Raw genomic sequence first — 27699 nt, 5'->3', positions numbered from 1 at the left:
CAGCGCTGTGCGTGCTGTCACAGACACACATGGAGGCATTTCCTGTGTGTGCACCGACGGAGACATTAAAGCTCCTGCTGGTGAAGTTCAGGCTCTTTACAAGTCAGAGGTCTGTGTGTGAGAGACTCACGAGCCGAGGAGGTGTGTTCTCTGCGTTCCTCCTCCTCCTCCTCCTCCTCCTCCTCCTCCTGCTCCTCTTTCTCCTTCCTACATCAGAGCAGCAGAGTTCAGAATCAACTCTCCAACATCAACACACACTCACACCCGGTCAGTCTGATTCAGACTCATGGATTATTCCCACCTCCTCCTGCTGCTGTGGAGCTGCAGCCTCCTGCCAGGTGAGCGAGCGAGCATCACACCACACAGTTTAGAGATAGGAGGTGTGTTCAGACAGACAGGTGACAGGTGGATTTATTTAGTGAATTAATTATTACTATATTAATTAGTGCAAATGCATTTCATTTTTAGGACCCACAGAGACACAGACCTTATTGGCAGAATAAAACAAATGCAAACACTTTAATTTTGAAGTCATGGTTCCACTTACAGCATCTGGACACCTGGAAACATCAAATCATCTTCTTATCACTTTTTGTCCAGGGTACAAGTTAACAGCTGGATCTCACTTTGACAATGCATGTTTCTCTCCCCCATGTGTGCACCTGGGTGGTGTTTTCTGACTGTGTGTCTTCATCTGGAGACATTTTTTAAGCAGAGCATGTGGTTTTGTTCAAAGCAAACCTTTCTAAGCAGGCGTCAGTCTGTGCCAGACATTTATGAGTCTGTATAGTAAGAGTTTACAGTCTGACTGACTTGGCCAGTCGGTTTGATCAGAACTGAGAGTGAGGAGCTTGAACTGTGCAGTTTGTCCTGATGGGTCATGGTGGAAGAAGAGTGATGTCCATCCCTTCACAGAACATGAGAGAAAGCTTGTCTGTGCTCTGGGGACAGCCACTGTTTCATAAGTTAAACCTGTGAATTAAGATCTCAGGATATTTGATATGAGCAAACCTCGTCTAAAGCATCAGCAGCTGTTTGCTGAAAGGTACTTCAGTATGTACAAGATTACATCAGTGCATCGCAGTTTAAATGCCAACGATCACAGATCAATGTTCACAGATCAGTGAACTTCACTGAGCAAAAGTGTCGGACGAGCAGATGAACCTGCAGCTCTGCAGAGCAAAACTGTATAACTCTACAAACCAGACCCTCAGAGAGGATTTTCCTGAAATTGTGTTTCATATTTTGGAGCTGGAGCACCAGGATCCCAGTGGGCTCTAAACTGAGTCTGCTGTGATTGCCTGAGCTCTGGCTGTGAGGGGCGAAATGGTTTTCAGGCTGATCCTTAAACTCACGGAGCTTCAGTCATGATGTTGCTGCTGTTCAGGAAGACATCAGTTACCACCTGCCTCGCTAAGCTTCTCACGACTGTTTGATATTACCTCCTTGATGTCCCTCATTGATGGTTAATCACATCTGGGGACAGATGTGTCCTCACTTTATATTAAAATGTATTTAAAAGTGTCCTGTGACTCTCTGACATATTTAACTCCACTATTAGAAAACAAGCCGTAACAAAAACATTACTGGGCCAAGTCCTGCTGCTGCCTTGGCACCACAGCTGCACTTAATAGTAGCCACAGACACGCACAGTGATTGTATTTTGTCTGCAATGAAGAAGCAGCTCTGCTGCAGAGACAGAACAGTCTGACATGTTTTTCTGGGGCATAAGAAACTTTTATATAACTAAAGAAAATAAAACGACTCCTTCAAGTTTCAGCCTGTACTGGGAGCAACACAGTGTACGTGTCATCTTATGTAAGGAGAGGCTTCAATTCAGAAATTCAGAATTGAATACGTCCATGCACACTGGCAGATCTGTTTACACCATGTGACTCAACAAAACAGCAGGAGTCACTTTCACAATATCCAGAGGTTCTGTCTGTGAAGTTCTGACTGCTCACTTTGGATGGGCGGTGCAGCACGGACTGTTATAAGGACTGACCTCAGAGACAGCAGCTGCCATAAAATGATGCCATGAGGTGATTTAGAAGCTGTTTACTGACATATAATTCTCAGTCCGTTAAAAATAATAATTCTACTTGGTTTATTATATATAGAACGTCATGATTTGTAATAAGGGCCTAAAGAACCTACACATTATTCTGACTGATTGGCCTGATAATCTTAAATGTCATGTTTCTGAGGGAGGTGGCCCTGACAGGCTGTGACCTCTGACCTGTACTATCAGTCAGGGAGGTGAAGGCGAATGTGGCTGCCATGACGCTGAGCCAGTACTGCGCCTGTCTGCCGACAGGATGAAGTGATATAGACGACGTTTGGCTGCAAACTGCTTGAGGAGGGTGCTGCTCCCTAAATCAGCCCCATCTTGGCCTGATCAGACCCATTTCCCACTGCAGCCTCTGATGTCAAAACTACAGATTTTGCAAAAACGCTGCAGAAGCTGCAGATTGTTATTGATCTGTTTCCAATTATGAAAGCAGCTTAGACACATCTGGAAAAGTCACCTTAGTATGAGCAAACAGTCACACAGAAACAGTCACCGACAGTGTTCAACATGTAAAAAATGTCTCATTGGTGCCAGGAAGGATCATCTGGACCCGTCAGGTCAGTGGCAGCGACAGGAGACTCAAACCTGGACCTGGCTCTTGTATCTCTAATCTGCCCAGCCTCCTTCGGTCTTTTGCCAACAGCGCTGATAAACGGAGTTGGTCTTTGGCTCACACAGGAGCAGATTCCTTCAAGCCACAAGAAGCAAAACACATTTTAAGGACAGACACATTTTATCATTGCTCCCTTTAATTCTTTTATTTTGTCCTGAGCAGCCAAATCTATCACTGCTGCCTTCACAGACCCAAACAGTCTGACCTTTCCAAGCTACTGGAGCTGAACCAGAGGAAAGGTCACGGTGGGGTCAAAAATCACGCTCTGGCTGTTTTATTTAATATGCAGGAAAATCTAAAATGAGAATAATGTGATTCAGCTCAGAGGATTCAGAGGACAGAATATCCAATGATGAGATGAAGCAGTGGAGCTGAAATAAATGTCGAAATAAATTTGTCACATTAGAGATAAAGAATCAAAAGAAAATGAGACTAAATTAGAGCAGATGAGACAAGACAAGACCAGATAAAACATCTCAAGTCAAATAGAGTCCAAATGTGGATCATGTGGAAAATAATCAAATAAATTAAAAATCCTTAATTTCTCTTTAATAAAGTTTATCTCATCTCTTATCTCATCATCTCAGTAGTAAGATCTGATGGAGAAATGAGACAAGTTGAGATTAAATGAAGTCACATAAATCACATTCAGATGTAATTCTCATTTAATCTAATCTGATCTAATGGGCAGGAAATCAGATCACAGGATTTTCTGGAGCTCTTCATCACATTTAGATATTTTACTTTACTTAATTACTAATGAAACTCATATGATATGACTGAAAGCTCCAGAATGTGGACCTTGAGGGGTTCCTCGACCAGGTCAGTCCGTGCGTCCTAATGCTGGAATGAAAATAACCTGAGGATAATCAATAAAATGGCAGCAGAGGTCAAAGGTGGCGCAGGAATGGAGCCAGCCGGAGGTGAAATGTGAATCGTGGAATAAAATAGCACAGACATATGTTTCCGTCACATCTAAACGCGTCTGAGCACAGCTGCTCCCCAGCCTGTCCTGGTTTCAGGGGTAGAGGTGGTTTCTGGAGCGCCGCCTGGGCTCAAACGAAAAAAGCTGGAATATTTGGAAGGTCACTGGAGCTCTGAGCACAAAACCATGAGGAAGAAAAAATGAAGGCACTGTTTGTTATTTCTGTGTCACACAAATAAAGTCAGGGTAGTGACCTGATGGAGGAAGAATGCCTTGGCCTTTTCTTACCCATAATTCATTTTACTTTGTGGATGGTTGAATTCACCCTGTTGGACTGTTGAAAGGATGAAATCATCTTTTTTTCTCCTTTCCCGGCCACTCACTGTTTCCTGTCGTGGAAAATCAAACAACAATGCAGCGACGTCACTGTCGTCATCCTTCATCATCTGGGCTTTTGTCAGACTTGGCGGCAGCTGAACCTTCTAACCTCCCTCCTCCTCCTGATGCAGATTTTAATTGAAACCAGAGAAAGAGTTAGAGGGTGGAGGAGCAGGAGGAGGAGGAGGAGGAGGAGAATGAGTTGGAGGAGAAGAAAGAGGAGGAGGAGCAGGAGTAGCAGAGGGAGGAGGAGGAGGAAATTATTGATAATTTCATTATAATTATGCTCTAAATGTCAGAAATGAACCTGGGTGAGGTTTGTTTTCTCTGACTTTGTGGGTTATTGGTTGGACTGTTGGACTGTTGGACTGTTGGACTGTTGGACTCTAGGACTGTAGGACTGTTGGACTGTTGGACTGTCAGAGGAATAAGTGGGCAGAGATAATCGATGGATGGATGTTGGAGTTTCTCTCAAGCGAATGCTCAGATCTAATTTTTAACTACTGTAAGAAACTAAACACTGTGAGTAACTCACTCACTCACTAACTGGAAACCAGATGCTGCAGTTATTGGGCCAAACAGACAATGACCCTGATTATAAGATCCAGCATGTTCTCACACAACAAATTCTGACACCATTAAAACCCAGCATTTGAACATGAAGCTTCCCATCCATGTGTGTCAGGGACATGTACCAGGTGTGAACTCCTAAACTGCCCCCATGCACAGACTGAACTGACATGTGAAGAACAACAACATCATCTGTGCTCAGTTTCCTCCAAAGCTGCTGGGTTCCCATATGTTCCTTCCAGTTTGGCTCCATCAGAAGCTTCTCCATAAATGTCCAACACATGTGAAGCGTCCTGGTCTCTCCACTGCCCCCCCTCCTCCATGTTGATGTTTCCCACACTAAATGATGGCGACGGGAGACGTTAAAACGACCACTTGGATTCTGGTCTGACCGTTCTGACGGCGCTCGCACACTCACACATCGGACAAGAACCGGATCTAGGACCACATATGCAGGTGGACCAGATCTGGTCTGAGAACATCTGGTCTGTTCACATGGTGGAAAGTCAGTGGAGGGAAAACAGGAGCTGGGATGTGGACGCAGTTTAGACAGGTGGCATTTTTCAGTCTTCAATCTTCAATAAAAGTCTCAATCCACTAAGTTCAAGTCTCCTTTATTTCATGTAGACGTGGAGCAGTAACCTCAATACACACTTCAGAGAATTAGGCCGGTGCTTTGCTGCCACGTAACAAAACTAATAAAAACCGTCTGAATCTTCCAGGAATAAAGCAGCAGCACTCAGATGAAGCTCTGGACCGGTTGGTTTGGCTGTTCTTTCAGATTCCTCCATGCTGGAACACACTCCTGGTGTTCTGTCCCTCCACATACCTGTGGCAATAGACAAAAAATCTGAAGCACCTGTGTGTGATTTACTATTTTCAGTCTTTTGTATCTGTGGGAAAGTGAAGGAGAAACAGAACCTGCATTCCAGGCCAGATGGGCCCGAAGAGGCCAGCTGGAGTCCAGGAGTGATGGAGCGTAATTCACTTTATGTGGAAGCCATTTTCATTCAGCTTTATGTGTCAACAGCTTCTTTGAGTAAAGAGCCACAAGACACAGCCTGGACCCTTCCCCCTTCTGAGATTATATGATCACATCCTCCTTTACTCTTCATGTGGGTGTGGAAATGTTTTGGCAGAGAGAAACCGCATAAGAGATCTGTGTCGTTATGATTAGTTCTAACTGGTTTTACTGGGCAAATAACAAACGTCAGCATTATTTGTGTCACTGATGAAATGATCATCGTCTTCTGTGTTTCAGATCTGCAGCTCTGTTTCAACTTCGACACAAAGAACTTCAAGATCTTCTTTGGTTCTAAAGAAGCACAGTTTGGCTACACAGTCCAGCAGCACGAAGCAGGAGGACGTCAGTGGTGAGATTCCCAGTTCAGTTATTGTTCAGTGATCCAGGAACCAGTCTGTACTGGAAATCTAGTTTGTGCTGTTTTTCTACATATTGTAAATCAATCTATAATGGTTTGTCAGCAACTATAGACACCAGTTTATAATGGTCTACATAAACCAGTCTGAGTTAGACTGGTCACACTTGTAGAAACCAGTCTCAGGTCTAACATCATTTATAGAAACCAGTTTATGTCGGTGTGTCTGAATATGGAGGAACCCGTTTGAAATGTTACTGGTCTGCCCACGTCAAATAAACCAGTCTGTACCGGTCGGTCCACATCACATAAACCAGTCTGTACCGGTCTGTCCACATCACATAAACCTTTCTATACCGGTCTGTCCACATCACATAAACCAGTCTGTACCGGTCGGTCCACATCACATAAACCAGTCTGTACCGGTCGGTCCACATCACATAAACCAGTCTGTACCGGTCTGTCCACATCACATAAACCTTTCTATACCAGTCTGTCCACATCACATAAACCAGTCTGTACCGGTCGGTCCACATCACATAAACCAGTCTGTACCGGTCTGTCCACATCACATAAACCTTTCTATACCGGTCTGTCCACATCACATAAACCAGTCTGTACCGGTCGGTCCACATCACATAAACCAGTCTGTACCGGTCGGTCCACATCACATAAACCAGTCTGTACCGGTCTGTCCACATCACATAAACCTTTCTATACCGGTCTGTCCACATCACATAAACCAGTCTGTACCAGTCTGTCCACATCACAGAAACCAGTCTGTACCGGTCTGTCCACATCACATAAACCTTTCTATACCAGTCTGTCCACATCACATAAACCAGTCTGTACCGGTCTGCCCACATCACATAAACCAGTCCATACCGGTCTGTCCACATCACATAAACCAGTCTGTACCGGTCTGCCCACATCACATAAACCAGTCCATACCGGTCTGTCCACATCACATAAACCTTTCTATACCAGTCTGTCCACATCACATAAACCAGTCTGTACCGGTCTGTCCACATCACATAAACCAGTCTGTACCGGTCTGCCCACATCACATAAACCAGTCCATACCGGTCTGGCCACATCCAAATAAACCAGTCTATGCTGGTCTGTCCACATAAAGCACACACAGAAACCAGTTTGTGTGCTGGCTCTCATGTTCTACGTCATATTCAGCATAAGGCAGACCTGACAGTCATACAGTCAGACATAAGGCAGACAGTGGATCTTAATCCAAATGACTAAACTGCACAAAGCCAAAACCATCCAGGCCCTTCAGTTCAAGGTTGAGGACAGTATCAGGCAGCCTGACTCAGTCCTGGTTCCAGGGATTGTGAAGTGGACAGGATAAATAATGTCTTTCTGCTAAAAGATGAAAAAGAGCTGTTGAATTTCAGGATTTACTGGTCACTGTGGACCGTCAGTGTTTCACAGCCTGGGAAAGTGAGTCCTAAGGTTTCCAGGAAAACTGGTTTCAGTCTTCTCTGTGTGTGTCCCTGAATTATGTTGGGATGTCAGGATCAAGCTGCTGAGTGGGACCTATCTCCAAACCTGTGGGCATTATCTCCAGTCTTTTTGCATTCATAATGCAGATCCTACGGCTCCACAACTGGTCCTTGGACCTTCGGCTGGGCTTCATCCTTTACCTTAATACGTTAAACACTCACCTGTGATACGGAATGAGAAGACGAGCCGTTGTCGGTGAGAGGAGACACGATGATGTAGGATAAGATGTGGTAAAACCCTGTGACATGAGGTTTAAGACTAGAGAAGTTTCTGTAAATCACAGAAACACAAAGGTCATTTGGAGACACAATTCATCCTGACATGGCTTTGTTCATTCAGAACGCTGTCACATGATGTGCTCCCGGTCAAGTGACATTAAGGGTCAGCCCTGTTGAACTGGCAGGAAGGAGAGCTGGACCGGACCCGACTGATCAGTCAAGTGGATCAGCACAGGAGAAACAAAACATGTTGGCGTCTGCAGATGCAGCTCAGATAGCGCGTGTTCTCGTCTCTGTGCTTTTATCTGAAAACCTTTCAGCTGTGGCCTTTGAAGTCTCAGGTAAATTAGTGGAAAGTATTTGCGTTTGTCTCGCGGCCGGCTTGTCCTGCATCCAGAGGCGGAGCGGTGGATCTGGAAACTATGTGTTGTGGTTTGTTTTTCTCTGGGACGCCCATCATGCTGCTCAGTGTTGTTTCTGTCTGGTGACATTTATGTTTCAGGTGTTTGGCTGATGTTCTGCAGACACACTCTGTCTTCTTGCTCACAGGGATATTGTGTGTGGCTCTACAGCATCAGGGTGCCCCCTGACAGCCGGACCTTCTCAAAGCAATTTTGGCTTTGGGCACTTTGCTCTCTCAGGAATCAGGCAATGAAGGTGTTTTTTATTAAGTCATTTGAGATCACACATCGAGGCGATAATGTGCCGCTGACTGCAGCTTGTTGTTCTGCCGTGCTGTAAAGTCAGTAAAGTCACACACACACAGAGCGTACCACCATACAGCTGGGGAGTGAATTACAGTTACTGCCAAAACATTCTCTAAAACTGAATGTGTGGAATAAAATCAGCTGATTTACGTTGCCCTGAGCTCAGAAACAGCTCAGTAACACAGACCTCAGACCTCAAAAACAAGGTGGACTGACCTGTGTATGGCTGAGGATGTGGGAGGCACCTCATTCAAAGTCCAGGCCAAACCTCAGGTGGTCCGTGTTTATGGTCCCTGCAGGCCTCCGTGCACAGATCTGTGTGGTCGGCCTTTGGGTTTTGTGTGTAGTGTTGAATCTATGTATGATAAAAGAAAAACAGGTCAAAATATCGTCAGATAAATAAAGTTGTGCATGTTGATCTCCAGATCAGTGTAGACACCAAGAAGTGACATCTTTTGTTTTAGACAGATCTCTCCTTAGAGAGTCCCCCTGCGGTGCAGTTGAAAGGCCTTACAGGAAGTGCAGGAAATCAGTAGTTACTGATAGTTGATGCAGCAGGAGAGGCAGGTCTAGGTGTGAGGTTTTCCTGGAATCATAGCACCTGTGGAGGAAATGATCAGCACGATGGAGTGATGTCAGCACAGTGGAGGCGGGTTCTGTCTGCTGTGCGCTGCTGCAGGCTGCAGGATGTGGACTTGGGCGGTCTGCTGTGTGGGATGTGGTTTGTCAGCGCTGCTCTCCACTCCTTTGATGTGGAAGGGAGACACATTAGCAGACTGAGGGTTAGTACTCTACTATGGCATCTCCTCAGGAATGTGACTCAGCCCTCTTCCCAGAACCGCGGTCCGGGCCACATGTGGTACTGTTTACCCTAATAACCTGCTCGCTGTGTGACACAGTAGCAGTGGGGCCTGTGTTTAACACCTCGATCGCTCCAGCAGTTGCTGCAACAACAACCAGAATTGGATTATTGTGTGTGTGGGTGATTCACACATGAAAAGACAGTGACCCAGGCCTCAGGTTAACCCTCTGAGAACCTCCAGCCTTCTCTCTCAGTTTGGATTCCAGTTCGAACTGCAACTGTGACCCAGAGTCATGGTGAAAACACGTCAGAGCTGATGGTGCATCAGTTTAGTTTTTGGTTACGTCCATATATGTATATATAATCCTGAGTCTCACACGGATGCCAAAGATACGTGACAAAGTGCCAGGTTGATATTGCAATGACTCTGTTTTTCCATGATGTGCTAAAACACGAGGCATTTTCTGGAGCAGCCACTCAGAACAGGGTCCAGCCCAGGTCTGCAATGAGAAAAATGCTGCCTAGCCTGGAGGAAGCTGTTTATTCAAATACAACCAAATGTCTCATCAGGAAATAGCCTGATTCAGTCTGACACGGGAAGATTAGAATTTGTGCAGCATTTAAATGAACATATGGCTCAGTATCAGCATGTCCCTTCATCGCTCAAAAATGTTGGATGACGAAATGTGGTTCAGACTTTCACATTCATCACTGTGTTACTTCCTGTGTTACCTGAGCCTCAGGTGTGTGTTTGTGTGTGTGATTCCAGGTTGCTGGTTGGAGCACCCTTTGAATCCACAGGGAGGCAGCAGACTGGTGATGTGTACCGATGCCCGCTGGATACCAGAAACTCTGCAAACTGCAGCCGACTGAACCTAGGTGAGCAGGGAGCAGGTGTTTGAGTCTGTGTGAAGACCTGAAACTGGCTCTACACTTTAAACACGCTTTGGATGAAGTGTGGCTTTCTTGTGGTCAAGAGTTCAGCTCTCCCCGTGTTGACCTGCTCTCTGGTTTTTGGGTTGATTTTGTTCACCAATGGTTTAGTTAGATTTTTACACAAGTAAAAAAAATCATGTTTAGCGGCAACAGTCAAATGTGATAATGTCATTTTTGTGCATTTTTTTAACTGTTTGACTTGAGTTGTAGAAAATCTGTGAATTAATCGTCACAGGAGTTGTTAGGGGACTGAGACACGTTTTGTGTGGACAGGAAAACTTTCTCTGGACAACGTGTCCGAGAGGAAGGACAACATGAGGCTGGGAATGACGCTGACCTCCAACCCTAAAGACAGCAGCTTTGTGGTGAGCTCGTATAAAATGAACCATCTGAGCTTCTTTTGCTGTTTAACGCGCTGTAGCCACATGGGTGTTTGTGAAATCCTTCCAACCATGGGTGTGTCCTCAGACCTGTGGCCCACTCTGGTCTCATGAGTGTGGAAGCTCCCTGTACAGCACCGGACTCTGCTCCAGGATCGGCCGAAACTTCAGACTGTCCCACACCATCGCTCCTGCCCTGCAGAGTAATCCAGCATCCATCCATCATCCATTCATCCATCATCCATCCATCCATCCATCAATCCATCCATCATCCATCATCCATCATCCATCAATCCATCCATCATCCATCCCTTATCCATCCATCCATCCAACATCCATCTATCTATCATCCATCCATCATCCATCCATCATTCATCATCCATCCATCTATCCATCATCCATCCATTCATCATTCATCCATCATCCATCCATCATCCATCCATCTATCCATCATCCATCCATTCATCATTCATCCATCATCCATCCATCATCCATCCATCATCCACCCATCCATCCATCCATCCATCATTCATCCATCATCCATCCATCCATCCATCATCATCCATTCATCATTCATCCATCCATAATCCATCCATCCATTAAACATCCATCCATCCATCCATTCATCATTCATCCATCCATCATCCATCCATCATTCATCCATCCATCCATCCATCCATCATTCATCATCCACCCATCCATCCATTCATCATTCATCCATCATCCATCCATCCATCCATCATCCATCATCCATCCATCCATCATTCATCATCCATTCATCCATCCATCAATCCATCCATCCATCCATCCATTCATCATTCATCCATCCATCATCCATCCATCATCCATCCATCCATTCATTCATCATTCATCCATCCATCATCCATCCATCATCCATCATTCATCCATCCATCCATCCATCCATCATCCATCCATCATCCATCATTCATCCATCCATCTATCTATCCATCATCCATCCATCATCCATCCATCCTGTATCTGTCTCTTCTCTTTGTGTGCTGCAGGGTGTGAGATGTTCATGGACATTGTGATTGTTCTGGATGGCTCTAACTCCATCTACCCCTGGTACGAGGTCCAGGACTTCCTCATCAACGTCCTGCACAAGTTCTACATCGGCCCAGGTCAGACACAGGTCGGTTCATCATTGAATTATGGAAAGACCACGTGCAGTGTGCTTCAGCAGTGGATCACCTGAACTTGCCTAAAACTCCTCAGGAGGTTTTAACATTCCAGATCTCAGTTTGTCAGTTACAGTAGCATCAGGTATCAGTCTCTCTTGTGGTCACCTCTGCTATTAGTGCCCTGAATATATTTCTTGTTCACCAGTATCAGTTTTAGTGGCCTTTTAGTTTAGTGGTGTTTTAGTTTTCCATTCTTACATTTTTCAGGAATACTTAGAATTATTTGCAGGATCTTAAAAATGTGAACAAAACCAGCTTCTGGAAATTTTTAGCCAAAGAAAATGTTGGTGGTTGGTAGAATTTCACTCACATTTCATGACATGAACCCTGAAACTCTGAAACCTTATGCACTGCGGCAGAGTGGCCCAGTAGCAAACTGGTTTTACTGGGACCTGCAGGTTTGAACTGAACTGTGGTGTGTTGGTGTGTTTTGGCTGCAGGTGGGTGTGGTTCAGTACGGATCCACAGTGGTCCATGAGTTCAGCCTAGGTGAGTACCACACGGTGGAGGAGGTGGTGGAGGCCGCCAGGAGCATCAGCCAGCGCGGCGGAGAGGAGACTAGGACGGCACTGGGCATCAACGTGGCCCGGTATGACACAAACCCATCCCTCAGGAAGAACAAGACCTCCCAGAGTCCCTGACAATCAGCCTGTGGTTTGTGTTTGTGTGCAGACTGGAGGCATTCCAGCGCGGCGGCCGGCCTGGTGCTCAGAAGGTGATGATCGTGATCACAGATGGTGAATCTCATGACAGTCCCCAGCTGGTTCAGGCTGTCGCTGACAGTGAGAGAGACAACATCACCATGTACGCCATAGCTGTGAGTCCATCCTGCTTCACCCCCAGATGCCCTGCTGATCCTGCTGGACTTCTGTCTGGTCCTGCTTTATTGGACTCCACTTGTTAATGATATCGTCTGTTCTCTGGACTTTCCGTCTCCTGAGTGTGACCCTGTGTCTCCTCCAGGTTCTGGGTTACTACAACCGTCGAGGAATCAACCCTGAAGCGTTTCTGAAAGAAATCAAGTTCATCGCCACTGACCCAGATGAAAAGCACTTCTTCAATGTGACGGATGAGTCGGCTCTGAAAGACATCGTGGACGCTCTGGGGGAGAGGATTTTCTCTCTGGAAGGTCAGAATGTTAAAACAGCTTTTTCTGAAGACAGTTCATAAAAAAACCATTTGAAGTAGTAGGAGGATGTGATTAAACTGAATGCCAACATGAAACATATGAGCTAATAAAATAAAATAATAATAATGGTAGGACAACCCTGTGTGTTTGTGAAGCTGATTTTCTCTTGTGTCTGTTTCACAGGAACCACCAGTCAGGGTCGGGGCTTCGGTCTGCAGATGGCTCAGGCTGGTTTCTCCTCACATTTAGTGAAAGTGAGTAGTTTACATTCAGTCCTGTGCTGTCAGCACACAACCTGAAGACTGATTTCATGTCCTCACGCCAACCACAGTGGGCTCAGTGTGTTCCTCCTGGAACCAGGACCCTCCAGACCAGGAGCTCAGGGTCTTTGTCCCTCTACCTCAGGCCAAACACCAGCCCAGTGAAAACAGGGACCACACTTCCCTCCTGCTGCTGCTGAACTACACGTGTCGTGTTCATTTCAGCTCCTCGCTAAATGTTGTGTTTGCTCACAGTAAAGTCAACGTCACCCGATGTAGAAAACACTACAGATTGCACCTGTGGCCCAGAGACACAGTCAGACATCTGATTAGCAGCAGCTGCTGGCCTGTATAATGCTAATGTCCTGTACATACTGACTTAATGCTGACGTTAGCTCAGTAAGCTACACTATGCTAACAGACTAGGTGTGAGGGTCTGGACACACTGAGGGTCATTCTAGAGACAGACTCTGAAAGTCCAACTGTGAGTCCAGGAGCTGGAGAGAGCAGCCACCTCTCAATGACACCTGTCGTCAATCACATCTGTCGTCGATCAGCATTGCTTCACTATGAGTGGAAATCTGAATAATAATGCAGCAGTCTTTAATTATTTTAAGATGTTTAAATGGTCCGAACATCTGTAAATCCTGGGTAAAGGTTGATTTTCTTCAGGTTCCTGTTGGAAAATATCCTGATAATCACATTTACTTCTAACACTTAGGGACTTGGCAGGTTTAAGTTTCCAGCCCGTAGCCACTAGAAACAGTTACAGCATATTCTTCATTTTTCTCCAGTAAAACAAATCGCGGTCCAGTGAAATCAACAGGAGACAGAAGCACAGTTTTGTATTTTGCTGCTGATTCCGGCAGAAAGATCAAATTCTCTGATTTTGGCATCACCATCACCCAGTCTCTGTCTGGTTCTGGTCCTGTCAGATGTTTGATGCAACATGACCAGAAGCTTCTCAAAATATTTCTGTTGTTTCTGATCCAGGGAAAATTCACATTCGACTGGATTCCAACATCAGGGAGTGAAAGTGGTGTCGTGGAAACTTTCTATGTGTAACACAGAGCAGATGGTTTTTCTGGATCTAACTCTGCCAACAAAACACACAGACACATGAATACATGCAGGACACACACACACACACACACTACCAGGTAAAAGTGACATCAGCTTGCAGTCAGACTGATGTGGAAAACAGACGATCAGGAAAACCGGAGTTGTCACGTTTACTGGTGAGTTTGCAGATCCAGGGTCTGTGTGCAGCGAGACGCTTTGTGGAGCTGCCATGGCCAAAGATCTGGTCGTCACTGTCGTCCTGACTCACTGGGCTGTAGAAACTGAGAATTATTGCTTCAGTAATGTTCATATCTGGACTTCGGTGCTGCCAGGGTTCATCTGACTGAGCCCCTGTCTGCACACATGTGTTGAGTGATGGTTCGACTGGTTTTACAGATGTTTTGATCCAAAAAGGTTTTTCATTATTTTCTCTCCCTCGTCCATGGTCATGCAGAAAACAGGACACCTGAACAATTAATTCCTCAAACTGGACCAAAACACATCGAAAACTACATTCTGACTGTAACACTAGTGAGCTGTGATCTCTCAGCTCCAGCTTTAGGCCCTTAGAGACTGGATCCTCTCACTCAGCCCAGAGAGAAACGAACAGATGTGAAAACTGAGTTTTAGCTCTGAAGAGGGACCAAAAAACTGGGCAGAGATTAAAGAAGATCAGTGAAAACATGAGCCGCTACCATCCTCGATCTATCTACTATCCATGCATCACCCACACCACTTGCCCTGCACAGGGCTACTGGGGGCTGGAGCTGGGATGATGTGTTTTAAAAGGAATTACATTTAAATATGTAAATAAATAAATATAAATCCTTGACTTTCCTCCAGGATGGAGTTCTGTTGGGGGCGGTGGGTGCCTACGACTGGAACGGTGCTGTGCTGAAAGACACTAAACATGGGAAAGTTGTTCCTCCAAAATCCTCCTATAAGGACGAGTTTCCAGAGGATCTGAAGAACCATGGAGCCTACCTGGGTAACAACCATTACAGCAACACCCCTGGACTCATCTCTGTTCTTATACGCAGTTATATCAGCTGGCTACATCTGGATCTGTCAGACTGTAACAGCAGTGGCACAAAAACATGTACAGTATTATGATCACAAAGCTGAGGTCGTACATAAGGTTGTCTCTTCATGTTAACAACTGCACTACAGATATTCAAGTAGCACAGTTTGTGTCTCAGGTTTTATTGTCCTGCTCCGTCACCCTGAGCACACACCTGTGCACACTTAGTTTCTGATTTAGTGCTATGCTGTCTTCGTCCCTCGCAGGCCATGAATATTCATAACAGTTTTGAAGACAGTGGCCAAAGTGTGTGACTCCCAGCGGTCTGTTTCTGGTCTCAGGTTACGCTGTGGGCTCACTGGTTTCGTCTCGTGGCTCTCAGCTCTACGTGGCTGGAGCTCCGAGGTTTAACCACACAGGCAAAGTCATCATCTTCACCCTGAGGAACACCGGAAACCTGACCATCCTGCATGCACTGCTGGGAGAGCAGGTCAGACACCAACACACGCCGACGTACACACTTAATTTCTTTGAATCTGTGCACGTGTATGGAAAACATGGCTGCTGATGCACATTGTTGCCCTGGAAACGAACTGCAGGTCTAAAACCAGGACCAGCTCTGATCAGGTTGTCTTAGTGGTAAGAGGTTCAGACTCACCACAAAGCAGTGGGACACGGATCCTGTAAACAGTGTTTGACTGAACGCTGGCACTTTCCCCTGGTGTTTCTCAGATCGGGTCGTATTTCGGCAGTGAGCTGTTATCGATGGACGTCGACAGTGATGGACACACTGATGTTCTCCTGGTGGCTGCACCCATGTACTACAGCCAGGGCTGGGAGAGAGGGAGGGTCTACATCTACACTGTCACACCACAGGTAACCTGCTACACTTCAGGTAACTTGTTACACCACAGGTGACCTGCTACACCACAGGTGACCTGCTACACCACAGGTGATCTGTTACACCACAGGTGACCTGTTACACCACAGGTAAACTGCGTCACCACAGGTGACCTGCTACACCACAGGTGACCTGCTACACCACAGGTGACCTGCTACACCACAGGTGACCTGCTACACCACAGGTGACCTGTTACACCACAGGTAAACTGCGTCACCACAGGTGACCTGCTACACCACAGGTGACCTGCTACACCACAGGTGACCTGCGTCACCACAGGTGACCTGCTACACCACAGGTGACCTGCGTCACCACAGGTGACCTGCGTCACCACAGGTGACCTGTTACACCACAGGTGACCTGTTACACCACAGGTGACCTGCGTCACCACAGGTGACCTGCTACACCACAGGTGACCTGCGTCACCACAGGTGACCTGTTACACCACAGGTGATCTGTTACACCACAGGTAAACTGCGTCACCACAGGTGACCTGCTACAGCACAGGTGACCTGCGTCACCACAGGTGACCTGCTACACCACAGGTTACCTGTTACACCACAGGTGATCTGTTACACCACAGGTAAACTGTGTCACCACAGGTGACCTGCTACACCACAGGTGACCTGTTACACCACAGGTGACCTGTTACACCACAGGTAAACTGCGTCACCACAGGTGACCTGCTACACGTCAGGTAACTTGTTACACCACAGGTGACCTGTTACACCACAGGTGACCTGCTACACCACAGGTGACCTGCTACATGTCAGGTAACTTGTTACACCACAGGTGACCTGTTACACCACAGGTGACCTGCTACACCACAGGTGACCTGCTACACGTCAGTTAACTTGTTACACCACAGGTGAACTGCTACACCACAAGTGACCTGCTACACGTCAGTTAACTTGTTACACCACAGGTGACCTGCTAAACCACAGGCAACCTGCTACACATCAGGTAACTTGTTACACCACAGGTAAACTGTTACACCGCACGTGACCTGCTACACGTCAGGGGACCTCACAGTTTGATTACCTGTAGACGTCACCATCCAAGTGTTTTTTGTTTGAGCAACAAAATCTTTAGAGCTAAACCAGAACAATACGCTGCCTTGACACTGTGACAGAACATGGAGACTAACTAAACTCAACTTCCTCTGTCCAGATGCCCTTCTTCCTGCAGGGGGCACTGGAGGTTTCTGACCGCCCTCAGAACTCCCGGCTGGGCTCAGCGTTGGCCCAGATACCCGACATGAATGGCGACGGGTTCACAGAGCTGGTGGTGGGAGCGCCACTGGAAGACGACCACCAGGGAGCGGTCTATGTCTTTTATGGCCAAGATAAAACGATCCGACGCCAGTACAGACAGGTAGCAGACGATGAAGCAGTTCAGCCACACTGCAGCAGTTTAGACAGGAACCATAAATCCCCACATCAATTCTATCATTTGTCTGCAGCGTCTGTCTGCAGCCACTTTCTCTTCAGGTCTGCAGTATTTCGGACAAAGTCTTCACGGAGTTCTGGACATGAATGCAGACGGGCTTGTTGACCTCGCAGTGGGAGCGCTGGGAGCTGCTGTCATCATCTGGTCAGTCATAATTTCAGATAGTCACAGATATCCATGGTGTTATTTTGAATGTCCAAAAGAGATTCTGCCTATAGTGACAATGACAATATAGATATCCACAGTTCATGTTATGATTAGAACCAGTGCAGTGTCATCACTCTGGATACAAAACATGATGCTGTGGATCTCTCTGTAGTTAAAGTTTAAAACAATTTTCCATAGACACAAAAACCCCGCTAAGACACAACGCTCCCTCCCTCCAGGTCCCGCGGTGTGGTCCGGATTCATGCCAAACTGACCTTTGAACCTGAGAAGGTGAACATCTTCAACAAAGACTGCCAGCGAGGAGGGAAGGACGTCACCTGCATGTCTGTAATCGTCTGTCTAAGTCTGGACTCCCGGACCAATGTCAGGGCAAAGACCAGGACGGATGTCGGTAGGTGGACGGCACGTGCTTGTTTATTTTCACAGTAACTGCACAATCACAGTTCCACAGTGAGATCAACACTAAGCTTGTTAGACATCTGCAACCCAGGCGTAGTTCCACAGGCAGGTCAGGATCTGGCCTAAAATAAAGACAACTGTTAAATATTAAAATTAACAGGAAGTTTGGGCCTGAAGTTATTCACCCTGGAAACTATAAATAGTACAAATATGTTGGAGATGGTTTATGAGACTGGCAGTTTGTCAGGTTGGGCATCCGTCTGTGTGCCAGCTGGTTAAGATTTAAAAAATGTTTTGGAACTGGCCTTTTGTCATGATTCAGTGTTTAGAGCAGCTTGAATACAAATGTTCATCAGTGAGGGTGTGTGATGCTGCTTTATTGGGAGCACTGGGACTAATAAACGCAACAGACACACAATTTGTATAAATATACCGATAAGGAAAGGCTGTAATTGGTATTTTCTTATAATAACTGTCCTTTATGCAGCTTCACACTGAGTCTCAGCTCAGCGTTCAGGATCCCTGGTTCTGGGCCTCAGTGTTTCAGCAGCTGTTTCCAGAGCTGCAGCTGTAAAAAGCCACAGTCCTCTACCTGCTCAGCAGCAAACAGCAGACAAACACAGTCAGACACCACCTAGTGAACATAGTGGAGCATTTAGCAGCTAAAGAGGTGGTGGAGACCAAACCTGGATAAGAAAGTGTTTGAATGAATAAATATTTATGGTGTGCTAACATGTTTTCCATATGAACATAGATTCAGCCAAATCAGTTATTGCATGTTTCAATATTTGATTAAGGCTGTGCTGGATCAGGTCAGCCAAGAATTTTCAAATGGATCCACACCCAAACACTGTTCTTCATTTTCCCTGACAGCATAAAAACAAGCACCTTCCTCATTTGCTGCTGACGGTGGTAAACGGCCGAATGTTGATAACCACAGATATATCAGCAAACAAGGGTCAGGTTAGACCAGCAGGCAGCTTCACTCATGCTGGAATTCATGTCCAGAATCACCCAGATCTTTGGTGTTTCTGGATGTGGAAGGTCTTGTCGTGGGCTTTTCCTTGCAGAGATTCCCCACAATGCTTTGTGGAGTTGCTCTGCTGTCGTGTCTGTTTAATTAGCTGCAGATGTGCCGGGCCGGCTGCATGGAAACTAACATGCTAACAGCAGCCAGCTGTCGTTAAACTGTGTCACTCCTCCTCCCTCCTTCATACCTTCTCTTCTCTGCATCATCTTCCCCGGATCATACACATTAACACACATGCAGATGCATGGCTGCACACACCAACAGGCCACATGGCATCAGATGCTTCAGGGGCAGTTTTCACAGAGGACCGGAGCCGAACTCTGTGAAATCTGAGCCTTTGTTTGAAGATTTGCTCATATTTAGCCTGAAGTTTGTTTCTCAAAGTGCAGACGTGGCGATTCAGACATGAACTGTGCTGCAGCAGCTTACCTCAGCTCTCACAAATCAAAAGCCAGATTCGGTTGTTAAACAGATGAGAATGAGCTCAGCAGTCACTCAGCAACAGCATCCAGAAACCAACAGCACGTTATTAATCAGTAACGCAGGAGGCACAGATCAACCCAGTGTGTGGGTTTGAGCACACACACTTTGAGCAGGAAGTCTGACCTGCTGCTGCTGAGCAAACCACAGTGCCACAGCAACAGGTTTCCCTCATCCGGTCCAGATTTAATCCTGCTGGTCTGAGGATTGAACCAAACGGCCCCAAACAGTTTAAACCTTGTGAACGGTGTTCCCAGGCAGAAAGAGGAATTTCTTATTTATTTTTCAGACTTCTTACTTCCAGGTCATGTCACCTTGTTGTGTCCTCCTAAGTACCTTCATATATCAAAGGTCTGTTTACTGGTTCAGATTACAGACGTTTGGAAACGTGATCTGTGCCGTTTGTAGTAATGGACACACCACATCTTTCATATCACCTCAAACACCTGTAACATCTGGCCTCTATGTATTTATAATCTCATTGTGCTGCATATGATCTGGAAGATACTGAATTTCCACCCCTTCCTCCTCCTCCCCTCCTTCTTCCTCCTCCTAGCTCTTTGGTACAGTCTGGTGTTGGATGAGAGGCGTTTCCCTCCTCGAGCTGTCCTGGACGAATTGGACCGACAGCAGCCTCGGACTGTGATTCTGCAGTCTGGAGGTCAGAGTTGCCAGCGCCTCAGTTTCTCTGTCCAGGTGGGAACGATCCCACACGTGCAACACAATAAAACACGACCTGATGTGCAGGGCCCACAGTGCCAGCCCTGTCACTCACACCTTGGCCAAACATTTTTGTGAACAGGAGACGACGGACTATGGGCGTCCCATTGCGGTGGTGCTGGAGACGGGGATGCAGGACCCAGATGAGGGGCCTGTGTTGGACCCCGACTGGCCAAGCACCCTGAGAGCTGAGGTGAGAGTGACCAGGTGTTTACAGCCAGGTGATGTCTCATTGTCTCTCAGTGTGATGCTGCTGTAATGCATTGTGGTGGCATCATAAATGTTTTCTGTATAGTTGATATTGATATACCTGCCAGTACATTAGCATGTTGGCAAGAGAATAGCAGTGCCCGAATCCACATTACATGCTAATGTGTGGTATGTTGGTTTAGTACTTAGCATCAAAATCTAGTTTGAGCATGTTTCACTTTGTCACACATTTTGACTGAAAACCTCTGGATTCTGTCTGGATTCGTTCTGGATTGGATTGCTGTTAGTCCTCAGTTCTGAGTGAATGTTTCTCCTGCCTCATCAAAAACAACTGCAATGACCCATGTCTCTTGCTGTAGCTTCCTTTCTGGAACGGCTGTGAACAGGAAGACACCTGTGTTCCCGACCTCATCCTCCACAGTCACACCGACCTCATGGATGTTCAGTGAGTAGCACCTGGTCCTCACAGACACAAACATGCCTTAATACCTGATGGAAAAACTCAGGTAACAGTTTCTGTGTTTCACCTTAAGGCAGTTCTGCAGCTCGAGGGACCAAAGCACCTGGTCACTCTGCAGACAGCAGGGGGGGTCGGAGAGCTCGGGGTTTGTGGTGGAGGCTGGGCGGAGGAGGATGGTGGTGTTTGCTCGATTGGAGAACCAGGGAGAAAATGCATACGGAGCTGCCATCCACATCTCCACCTCCTCCAACCTGCTGTTCTCCAGCCTTATAGTTAAGGTGGCGTTTTCCACTTTAAATTGATTTCAGATATAATCTCATTTAGTTTACTTCATGAAACAAATGTCTAGTCTACCCCCAGTTCCTCCACAGTGTTCCAGTTGCTGTTGTGAATATTTGTGATTTTGTAGGTAGTGGACAGGGTCATACTGGACACTCAGAGATTGAGACGTAAAAGACCTATTTATTATTGTTTCTAACATTTATATAGACAAAAACTTACACTGCTACCAACAGTGGTGGAGCTCAGACCCATCTCTGCAGAAGTATGTGGGTCTGGGTGGCACAAGGGCCCACCACTGCTGCCAGTTTCCCAGAAATATCAGTCTATGTGGGTGAGAAGCCAGTGAGGGATGATCTTCAGTATCAATCTCTAGCTGGACATGTCTGCCAATGATGACTCAGCAGGTTCCTCTCCTTCCCCACAGGACCAATCAGATATTCAGATCGAGTGCTACGCTGAGGACCAACTGGCCAATCAGAGGTTTTGTAATATTAGTGCTCCCTTCATGAAGTCCTTGTCTCAGGTACTGATTTATACTATACTGTGAATCTGACCAGTAATACACCTTTATGTTTAATTACTGATGTCTATATGCAGACGATGCAACCCTCTAGAACAGTTCTCGTAAAGTTGTGATCGGACTATTTTATCTCTTCTGCTGTTTTAATCACAACAGAGTCGATATGTGAGCAGATGTGACCATGACAAAACAGTCACAGCTCCTTTTAGTATTCATATCATATGATCTTGGTGTTTGCCCACGTGCCACCGAATTGTTCAAGTTGCTCGATTCTGTTTTGAAGTTCACAGCCTGCATCACATCCTGGAGATGTGGAGTTTGAAAGATTCACGAAACAATATGATTCAACTGCAAAAGAGGATCAGGCTTGAACTTTTATTATCCAGCTGGTTTAAAATGTAGTGCGGTGACATTGTCAGTTGTTCCAAATCCCAGAGTTTTATTTTGTAATCTGCCTGTTCTCTTCCTTCTAGGTGTCTTTCCGTCTGGAGTTTGAGTTCAGCCGCTCAGTTTTCCTGGATCACGTGCAGGTTGTCATGGTAACTTCCAGGTGAGAGTGTAGATGTGATGTTCCTAAAAGGAACAGGAAAAGGTTTTGTTATTTTCCACATGAATGGTTAGTCAAGGTTTACAGAACCACTCTTCATCACTGTCACATGGACGACACAGCCCCAGTCACAGCTCAGCTCACGACCCCCACAACAAACTGACGGTGATGAAGAATTAGGTTTGTTAGTGTTGGGTTCATGTAGGTAATGGTTAAAGTCATTGAAGACTCAGCCAACAGCTTGGTACAAGAATCCGGTCTCCACTTGGGACGTTTAGTTTAGGGTTGAGGACTTTGTGGTTTGAGTCCTGGTTATGGTTTGGCAAGGGGCTTGGGGAAGGTTTCGGGTTTGATTTGGTTTGAAATGAATGTAAAGAAGAAAGTGTGTGTGTCTGTGTGTGTTCTTCAGTGAGGGAGAAGAGGGGTACCCAGACGACAACATCAACGACCTCCTTCTCCCTCTCAGATACCAAATGGATCTCCTCTTCACCAGGTATGTGACTGACATTACTGCATTTCCCTGGTTCTTCTCAAAACGCTGTTACAGACCATTACAATGATCCCATGCAGGTACACACTAGGAATTACCTCAAATCTAATTAATATTTCCTAAAATCAACAATGATTTATTCAGATAAACGTGTAGTTGGCCAGTCAGATAAACTGGCTAAAGAACCCATCAGTATTTTCTGAGACATATTTGATAATCTATATTTGTTTGAATTAGAATAAAAAGCCATTAATTTGAATTTTCTCATCTGATGATGTCCCATTATACTATACTGGCACTGCCTCAGGAAACATTAGTGACTTTAACCAGTGTCTGCTCTCAGTTTACTTGCCAGATGTGTTTTGGGTGGAACGGCCTTTTAAAGATACGTTTCATTCCAACCGTTGTCCTGTTGTTTCCTGCCTGCTAGAGACCCCAACCCTCCTCGTTTTGAAATCAAAGCAGAGTCCACGACTTCGCCCTGGGACCAACCTGACAGCAGCTCCACCACCTTCAACCTCACTTACTCTGTGAGTTCCACAAACATCAGAGGTCATGGGGTCACTGCCAGACGTCCACTTACAGACAGCAGACAGACAGACAGCACAGCCGCCCAGACATATCAAAGCCCAGTGATATAGAAATCAAATAATCTTATATTTGGGGTTGTCTGTAGGAATTGTGGGAAACGTAGGCAAACAGTGAGGCTAAAGGACACACTTGTTAGCGGCGTAGCTGCAGTTGTGTGAAATTCCTCGCTCTCTGTGCAGATCCAGAACCTGGGCTTCTTCTCTGTGCAGCAGCTTCTGTTCAGGGCTGATCTCTGGGCTGTGACCAGGCAGAGGAACCAGCTGCTGAACATCACAGACTGCAGCATCCAGCAGGTAACGTGTGGAAACATCTCGTTTTGCACATACGAAGATTAGAAATGAAACAAAAAAGGAACGAATCTGTTTTAAAGCAAAGACATTTGTAGATTCGTGCTGCTGATTTTTACCAGAGGTGCGAAGTTACTCAGCACATTTACTCCAGTACTAAACTTAGGTACAGTTGTGAGGTATTTGTACTTTATCGAGTATTTCCGCAGGTATCCGGGTCTCACTGCGTGCTGCCTCAGATCAGAACAGCCAATCAGGTCACAGCTGAGGACCTGTGCCACCTGTCGCAGCTGGTAAGACTAAGGAGTTGGACACATTCAGGAGCACAAAGACACACAGCAGGTGTGTAACCTTTTGTGTGTGTGTGTGTGTAGAACCACAACAACAGCATGAGCCTGGCGCTGCAGTGCAGGCTGGACCTTCCAGCCTCCACGCAGGTGACGGTGACGCTCAGAGGGCGACTTCAGCTGCCCGCTCTGCTCGCCGTGAGTATCTCTGACACCATCCATCCATTTTCTATACCCACTTATTCCTTAACCAGGGTCACGGGGATCTCTAAAAGCCAGGTTGCGAACCCTGGACCTTCTTGCTGTGAGGCAACAGTGCTAACCACTCAGCCACCATGCTGCTCTGTTTGTTTGTTTGTTTCAACCAGAACATCAGCTCTCAGAGTCCAGCCGTTTGGATATCAGGAGTGTGGTTCTGTTAAATGTCATCAAACCCCTGACACTGTGCATTCCCTGTTTCAGGTGAACTTCAGGTCTCTGGAGATACTGGTGGCTGCGTCCATCCAGTTGGAGGCGTCCAGTCCCATGTTCCTGCAGGAGGACCGGCCTGTCAGACAGGTTAGGGTTAGCTCACTTTGTTTCTGTTTGACTGCAGTGATTTTATCTCTGGATGGAACATTAAGTTCAGTCGGGTCAGTTTGGCACATAAGGGGTCGGGTTCCACACAACACTGTTAGAAATGAGTCATTTCCATTTTTAATTTGAACACATTCAAAGGAAATTCTGGAACATGTTTCCACTTTGTTTCTGGGCTCCTGGACAAATATGCAGAGATTTAAAATGAAATGTGCTGCACAGTAAAGATGTTTGCTGCCATCTGCTGTGAAAAGTCATCACTGCATCGCTGAGTGCCAGGATCCATTTAAGCCAACCATAAACCCTGTGCAGGGGTGCACAGACAAACAGAAACACCAGCCACAGTTCTGTTCGCTGTCAGAAGGTCTTGTTGCTGCCACGTCCATTGTAGTTTCACTTTTTTCCTGCGGTGATAAAACATTCTCCTCATTTCTGAGACCACATCTCAAACCAACATTTTCCATCAGTACTCAGATGATTATTTATTGTGTAAAGTGTCGTCTTGTCTGTGTAAATGTTGAGCACAGACAGAACTCCAGGGCACAGACAGAACTGGATCTATTAGAACCAGATGATCCGAGTGTGTTTTGTGTTGTGACTGCAGATCATCCTGGAGCTGAGGAAGGAGGAGGATTACAGCATCCCTGTCTGGGTTATACTGGGCAGCTTACTGGGAGGCCTGCTGCTACTCGCCTTACTGGTCCTGGCCCTGTGGAAGGTACGCGCGCGCGCGCGCACACACACACACACACACACACACACACACACACACACACACCCTCACACACGCACACACACACACACACACACACACACACACACACACACACACACACACACACACACACATTTGTGCCAGCAGTGGACTTCACCACTATTTCTGTAATTTCTTTAAATCCAAACATTTCATTGAAGGTCAGACCCAGCTGGTGTTTAGCTGGGAGTTATTCAGTTAAAGCTGAAATCTGTGTTTTCTTCTCAGCTCGGCTTCTTCAACACACGGAGGCGACAGGAAGAGGAGGAGCAGCCTGTAGCCAATGGGAAAGCAGCAGAGGAGCTGTAATGTGTGGGCGATGTAGCTGCGTTGGTTGTTCCTTGTCAACTTGTAAAGTCAGAGAATCGTGTTCGTGACCACAACAGGCACTTACACTAACGTGTCATGGACAATCAGGAGTGTTAACTTTACGAGTTGATAAGGATCGCCTGAATGCATCACAAGCCTCCACCTGTCACTCAGGGACCACGATGCTGCGCCCCACAGCCAAAAACATACAGCCTGACCCAATCAGCCTGAAGTCGTCAGCCCAGATTGACTATGAACCTGGTGATGAAGCAGCAGCTCCAGTTTTAGTTTAATCTCCTGGCAGAACAACATTTTTACAAGTATAATCACACCAGGGCGTCTCTGCACCCAGGGACCCCCCAGCTGGACTAGTTCCATTACACTGTAGGTCATCCAGCGTTAACTGTACAAACAGGTGCAAAGCAAAACTGCTCAGAAAAGTCCTGTGCAGCTTTTCTCTGTTCACACTGTAACAGGAGAGTACGGTGGCCCCGCAGGATCAAATGCAAAAAAACCACAAACATGAACGCATACAGTTTCTGTGTTTTGAAGAGCAGATCCTCGATAAACGTGTTTTGTCCCTGGGGGGGGCCGTAGCAGAGAACATGATCTTTTTAGTGGAATGTGAAGGTTCCACCAGTTTAATTCCCTAAAGAGACAAATGAGCTTCCTGCCACAGAGCAACAGACGGTCATAATGTGACAGGTGGGAAACGCCTGCATCAGTAAGGCAGGTGAGGACATGAAGGTAAAACACGTTAAAAGCAGCTCCCATCTCTTTTTGAGGCAGCAGGTAGAAACAGATGCATGTATATGATGCAGCAGCTTCTCTCCAGCTTCAGCACTGACTGAAACTGTTCAAAGCTTCGTCAGTGCTTCAGTTAATGCGGCTGAACCGGGGAAACCTGCCCGACCACGTGTGTCCCTTCATGACCTCATGCTGAAGTTATGCAGAACGAACAGATGAACGATGAAACAGATGCCGTTTGTAAAATAATCTGATTTTTTTCCTTAAACTTGCTGAGATGGGACCATCAGAACCAGGACCGACTGTGTCCCATGCAGAGGACAACACAAAACTACCTAAAACGGCTGAGTTAGTTTTTCCTTTGGTATACAGTGATGCATCTTACAAATACATATTGTATATTATTTCCAGATTTATAGCTGATGCACTTTTGTTGTATAGACTTGAACTTGTTGTAAATATGCAGGCGGATGTTTGTGGACTCACATCTTCAGTGTCTGTGTTCATGTTGGAATAAAGCTCAGAAATGACATTTCTGCTGCAGCTTCCTGCTTTTTAAATTGATGCCTCGTCACTGTCGGTGAGTTTGAACATCAGGAAGGATGTTTCATACCAGCTCTTCATTTTTAAATGCAGTGAGAACAAATGTCCAGTACAAACAGCAAAGTTTATCCCAACAGGTGTCTGGAAATAACAAGCAAACACCCACTGAGCTGCAGCAAAGACAGACACCTGGTCTCTAATCCGCTGCTCCCCATTGGTTCATTAGACTCAACAACCTGCGTCTGTTCAGATGTTTAATGATTTTCCTTTTGTTGTATTTGTTCTGTTACTGAGCTTTTGACTGGATGACGCTAAGATCCTCCTCCCACAGTCTATGAACGAAGCAGGAGCTTTATGCTGTTTACATGCCCTTAATACAGGGAAACACCTGACAACAACATGGGAACGCTCTAGAACAACTGATGAAATAAAACTATAAATTTACATCTAAGTTTTATTTGTCATTTTAGTTCAACTGTGTTCTGTAATTTCTATCTTCACACATTATGATGTAAAACCTTTAAGAATGACTCACCTATTAAAACTGATCCAGAGTCCATCAGGTCTGTACCTGGCAGGTAAAACAGTAACACCTGTCAAAATTAAAGCATGCAGTCAAGCTTGAGATACAAAATAAAACTTAGGAGAAACAAATGAGTCAAACATTTAGAAATACTGGAAAATTCTGTCAAAAATAAAACGATGCTGTTTTAGGTCAACACTATGACCCATGTAAAAATGTAATAAAAGTTTAGATTAAGTCAAAATTATTATAATT

General features: G+C 46.0%; 1 protein-coding gene across 5 annotated transcripts; it reads left to right on the top strand.

The window, feature by feature from the left end:
• The first annotated feature begins 224 nt into the window (after nt 1-224).
• On the top strand, nt 225-27243 carry itga11b (integrin, alpha 11b). 5 transcript variants are annotated; one of them, XM_026312318.1, is made up of 30 exons: nt 225-338; nt 5819-5930; nt 9951-10060; nt 10391-10482; nt 10586-10700; nt 11523-11650; nt 12140-12288; nt 12372-12516; nt 12663-12828; nt 13012-13082; nt 14994-15138; nt 15513-15661; nt 15904-16047; nt 17243-17446; nt 17535-17665; nt 17908-18080; nt 20155-20294; nt 20401-20511; nt 20888-20973; nt 21062-21266; nt 21695-21793; nt 22264-22340; nt 22747-22830; nt 23258-23357; nt 23598-23711; nt 23915-23998; nt 24080-24190; nt 24455-24550; nt 25173-25286; nt 25551-27243. In XM_026312318.1, exons 1-30 carry the CDS (start codon nt 287-289, stop codon nt 25629-25631), a joined length of 3588 nt encoding a protein of 1195 aa, XP_026168103.1. In that variant the 5' UTR covers nt 225-286; the 3' UTR covers nt 25632-27243. The 5 variants fall into 5 exon arrangements, with proteins under 5 accessions (XP_026168103.1, XP_026168102.1, XP_026168101.1 ...); XM_026312317.1 differs by having other exon boundaries at nt 21062-21260; nt 24080-24550; XM_026312316.1 differs by having other exon boundaries at nt 24080-24550.
• Nucleotides 27244-27699: the final 456 nt, after the last annotated feature.

The sequence above is a fragment of the Mastacembelus armatus genome, chromosome 6 (genome assembly GCF_900324485.2).
Source record: "Mastacembelus armatus chromosome 6, fMasArm1.2, whole genome shotgun sequence".
NCBI classification, from domain to species: domain Eukaryota; kingdom Metazoa; phylum Chordata; class Actinopteri; order Synbranchiformes; family Mastacembelidae; genus Mastacembelus; species Mastacembelus armatus.
This window is presented reverse-complemented; position numbering and strand designations above follow the sequence as displayed.